Raw genomic sequence first — 5146 nt, forward strand, 5'->3', positions numbered from 1 at the left:
GAAAAGCACCTGGTCAACCACTTTACCTATTTTGTTGTCAAGATATAGGGACTGGGCTGCATAAGTAAGTCTGGAGATGCCTTCAGCTTTAGAAAGCAATACTCGACCTTTCAAGGATAAATCCCTCTGCAACCAATGGTTCAACTTCTGTTTTTTTTCAATAATAGGTATAAAAATTTAAAGAGCATCTTTCCTGTTGATCCTTAGATAAAGTAATCCCAAACTAGGATGTCTATGGTAACAACATTACTGGGCGCCTGTTGCTGACGACAGTTGCAGTTTACTTTACGCCTGCTACGTCAGGTTAGTTGCAAACATGCTCAGGAAATAATATGTGGTGTCTGATTGGTTTTCTTCACAGCCAATCACCTAAAGTTAACGCCCCGTTTCCTCAATACTATCCTATTGCACCATTGATGTGAAGGGGAAAATATCGTGTTTTTTTCTAGCCGGCGCCCCACACTATAAAGGCCCTAGTCTGTCAGCGCTACAACCGAGGAAGTTTATACCTTTCTTCCAGGCTGGTGGAGCCTGAGCAAGTACTGGAATTGTCATTTTCCAACGTACCATCAAGAAAACATTTGCTCAGGTCCGTATTTTGGTTTTAGACAGACTGTTTATTTCACTTTTTTGCAAAATGGATGCTAGACAAGCGTTTACAGGAAGTGCTATATGATGCTTTGCTGGTTAGTTACATTGCAGGAACAAAGTGCTTTCGATAGCGTAGGCCACCTTGCTTCGTTTTTAGTGCTGACTAGAGCCATCTCTAAATATATATCTAGTGCAGACGTTATATTCTGTATCTTTAGCAGCCTACGCCATAGCCTACTCTGGGATGCGGTAGTCAGGTTAAAGCTATTTATGAAGTGTCTCTTCATTCTGTTCTTTCCGCCGTTAACCCATGTCTTCTAGTTATCTCCTGTTCGACCAGCTGAAATGATCCTGCGCCGTGCATTTAAGTGCGTTCTCGGTAGGCGGATGCCTGCCTGTTTAATCGTGTTTTCTGACCGAAGGCCTTTTTGTTTTAGCTCTAGGACGCAATTTGCCAAGACACTGATACATCTGGATTAATGCCGCAAATGTTTTTGGAAAATCCTCTCGGAACCTCTACGAGCCAGAATGTCGAATAAAATGTATTATAACTCTTTACCGGTTGGTCCTTTTGCATGGAGTAATGTGAGACTGTATCCACAGGAAAGTAAAATTGGGCTACATCAACTTTACAAAGCGCTGGTAGTGCGTTCAGACTTATCACCTAAAGCCTGTGCAGTACTGAAGCACAAGCTCTGCAAGTATGCATTCTTCTCGTGCATATATTCCATCTTGTGCGTAGTCTTCGGGTGACAAATCTGTACGCACTACGTTTAACGGTGCTTTGAGAAGTCGACGTAATTCTACTTTCCTGTGGCCATCGTCACATTCCTACCCTTCAAAAGGACCGACCACACGGACAACCGGTAAAGTAAAAATATTTATATTTGGCCTTCGTGAGTAAACTTTACTGATCAAACTAATTTCTGCAATTTAACGTCGGGTTTTCATGCTAGGATGCAACTTTCTTTACCTTTTTCTCATGGTTTCTATTCCCATAGTGGCATTTGGCTCCTCAGTTGGCCTTAACATCAAGAAACACTGCCTTACTCCACCTGTTAACTGCAAACCCAAGTCTACCCTAAACCTCTGCAATGATGGAAATTAGCAGTGACCCAGCCAGCAACAAGAACTCCCTCATCAATGTGATGCACCGCTTCATTGCCGCAACCAACAACATGGATGAAACTATCATGGTGCCCAGCCTGTTGAGGGATGTGCCCCTGGAGGAACAGGAGAGCCAGCAGGTTGAGGTGGTGGAGAACAACAATGAGCTGTCCTACCCTAACAAGCAGAGGGACATGTATGAGCACTACCTCCTCCTCAAGTCCATAAAGAATGACATGGAGTGGGGCCTGCTGAAGAGGGAGATGAGCGGCGGGGCCAGCTTCCTGGAAATGGCAGTCAAGCAAGAGGAGCAGCAGTCGATAACCAGGGGGCTCCCTGTCGACGAGAGCTCAGATCTGGAGGGCCAGTTCCACTACCACCTCAGGGGACTGTTTGGCGTCCTGTCAAAACTCACAGTGCAAGCAGACCACCTCACCAACCGCTACAAGAGGGAAATTGGAGGTGCTAACTTCATGAGATAGGGTCACATCTGCCTGAACCTGGTCTGCGTGACTCAAACCGTGGTGTCATGGAAGACCTCTTGCCCCTAGTGCAACAGGGTGGTGGACTGACCAGAGCAACTACCTTATGATTTCTTTGACTCCTGTCTTGAGTAGTAACAATCCACCCCCACTCTGTCACTTGCTTCCCAAACCTCCACTAATCATAAATGTATACCAATCTGACACTTGCATATGTTCCTGACTGTGTAAGGTCATATCTGATTCTGTATACAGTTGACTGTAAGTTCATCAGGTTGACATTTTATGATTATTGGCTGTTAGAATTTTCTGATATTGTATTTGGAGTCTAGTTGACACATGGATCTGGTAGATGTACAAACTTCCCATAGTCTTCATTTCAAATCCAAACATTAATTTGGATTCACATGTATGTCAGTGGAACTGGATGTCTTTAACTGTCTCGCAAGGTTTGACTAGGAGTATTTGGAATGCTGGTTGTTCTGTCCCTCCTTAAAATTTAAACTACACTTGTCTGTGCTTGTTTAAGCGCCTTTATTTAAAATATGAAAATGTTTAGTCATCGTATTGCTCATGAAATGTGGCGTGCCTTGAATTTTTATAACTCAAAGTCCTGCTCAGATGCCCCCTACTGTTTGGTACACATTGTTTGAATGGCAACCTACTTTTCTTTGTCAAACTTCTGTAACACCACTTAATTGTCATGTATTGTCCTTGGATATTTCAATTTTTATATTGGCAGAAATGCAGTAGAACTAAAAAAATAAATAAACTTCACCTGTTCAAATTTGTGTCACAATAGCTTTAAACCTTGGTGTGTTGATTAATTGCCAAGGGTCTGTGTATACCATTTTCATATCAGCCAAGGTTTATCTATATAGGTTTTAATGCGTGATCTCACTTGAACTTTCTGTTACATATTCCTGGTAGGAATGTGAGGGTGACGTGCTCCAACATAACATGAGCACTGATTTGTCAGCGCAGTACAATTGCATGATGCACTTCAAATCCACTACAGGGTCCTTGTGGGTGTAAAGTAGGATTGGGCAAGTCTTGGAATTGACTTAACAGTATGAAAGTGGTAAGAGCCCTGGCACTTGCCCTAGAAAATACCTTTGGTTAAAAAAAAAAAAACTTGACAGTTGGCATAAAGTGTCAATCTTTTAGTAATATTTAGCTGGGGAAAATGTACAATTTGAGTTTGTAGTTTAATCCCTTAGTGATTTCTGATGCAACATTTCTGCTGAAGTGGACCAGGTTAAGGACATTGAGCTTTATAATGGATTTAGTGCTTTTGTATGCCATTGAGTCAAAGGTACGACCGCTTTAATGAGTTCATGAACTTTGGTATACACTAAAATGCCGACAGTATGTGGACACCAGCTTGTTGAACATCATTCCAAAATCATGGGCATTAATATAGTTTTGCTATAACAGCTGCCACTTCTGGGAAGGCTTTCCACTAGATGTAGGAACATTTCTGCAGGGAGTTTCTTCCATTTAGCCACAAGCGCAGTAGTGAGGTTGGCACTGATGTTGTGAGATTAGACCTAGCTTGAAATCAGCATTCCAAATGTGTTCGATGGGGTTGAGGTCAGGGCTCTACATGCCAGTCAAGTTCTTTCACACTGATCTCAAACCTTTTCTGTATGGCCCTCTCTTTGTGCACAGGGCTGTGTCATGCTGAAACCGAAGGACCTTCCCCAAACTGTTGCCGCAAAGTTGGAAGCACATTGTCTAGAATGTCATTGTAGTGTTAAGATTTCCCTTCACTGGAACTAAAGTGCCTAGCCCGAACTGTTAATCCACCAAACCGTCGCTCCTAGATGTTTCCACTTCTTAGTAACAGCACTTACAGTTGACTAGGTAAGAAATTGGACGGTGCCACGTTGAAGATAACTGACCTCTTCAGTAAGGCCAGTCTACTGCCAATGTTTGTCTATGGAGATTGGATGGCTGTGTGCTTGATTTTATACACCTATCAGCAACAGGTGTGGCTGAAACAGCAGAATCCACTAATTTGACAGGGTGTTCACACACTTTAAAAAAATATAGTGTATGTTTTTGTTCCACAGTTAAATTAATAGCTGAATGTTTAACAAGTAGGCTACCTCATAAGCCACTATTCAGCAATTGTTCAACCTGCACATCACATTGTGGGCATCTAGGTTGATTGAGCAGAGAGATCTGAATAATAAGTAGCTTGCAGCTATAAAGAAATAAATTAGCATGGAATTTACCATAAATCCACGATAACCTTTTTGGCTGTTTTATCATTCAGGACACCATTCTCCAAGCTCTAAATCAATAGCAATTACTTTCAGAATTTTCTTAAGAAAATATGGGTCAGTAAAGTAATTAACACTAAGCCATTAATTGCAATTATTTATAAAATCAACAGATAAGATCTGAATCTATGCATGACATGCATATCAAACACAAATTATAGCGTCCTCAAATGGCCATCTCCCATTCCCACCAGTCATCACTCTCAACCCCTCCCCTTAGCAACAGCTCCACCAACAGCAGCCAATAGGCTAACAAAGCTTTTTTCTCTCTCTTTCAAAGGCACAGCAGGGATTAAAACATGGCAGAGTGGAGGACTGAGAGGGACAGGGGTGGGGAGAGAGCACTGTTCCAAGGGCAGCTCTGACCCAACACCAAGCACTTGGGGATGCCTACGAGAGCACAGTTGTATAAGGCTGGGTCCCTGAGTCGTCTTTGTAGATGCTCTCAATGTAAGCCAATAAATATCCAAACAACAAAATCGCTGTAGCAAAATTGGTCAATCTTTCAACCCACTCAAGTGAACTGGGTTAACCACTAATTGTGAGACAGCTGGTCAGACTCTTGATATGAGTGGAAATTGGATTTCTACACATTACGCCCCACAACTGTTGGCTATCAGAGAGGATACGTTGTCTGTGGGCGGGAGACACAGTTTAGCACCATTTATTTATATAATC

The 5146-nt window shown here is 42.3% G+C and overlaps 1 protein-coding gene across 2 annotated transcripts; it reads left to right on the forward strand.

Moving 5' to 3' along the window:
- Positions 1-430: 430 nt before the first annotated feature.
- Positions 431-2967, forward strand: LOC124011232 (mid1-interacting protein 1-like). Of its 2 annotated transcripts, none has more exons than XM_046324381.1 (2): positions 431-589; positions 1593-2967. In XM_046324381.1, exon 2 carries the CDS (start codon positions 1686-1688, stop codon positions 2178-2180), a length of 495 nt encoding a protein of 164 aa, XP_046180337.1. In that variant the 5' UTR covers positions 431-589; positions 1593-1685; the 3' UTR covers positions 2181-2967. The 2 variants fall into 2 exon arrangements, with proteins under 2 accessions (XP_046180337.1, XP_046180338.1); XM_046324382.1 differs by lacking the exon at positions 431-589 and adding an exon at positions 684-1457.
- Positions 2968-5146: the final 2179 nt, after the last annotated feature.

Source organism: Oncorhynchus gorbuscha, linkage group LG23 (genome assembly GCF_021184085.1).
Source record: "Oncorhynchus gorbuscha isolate QuinsamMale2020 ecotype Even-year linkage group LG23, OgorEven_v1.0, whole genome shotgun sequence".
NCBI lineage: Eukaryota > Metazoa > Chordata > Actinopteri > Salmoniformes > Salmonidae > Oncorhynchus > Oncorhynchus gorbuscha.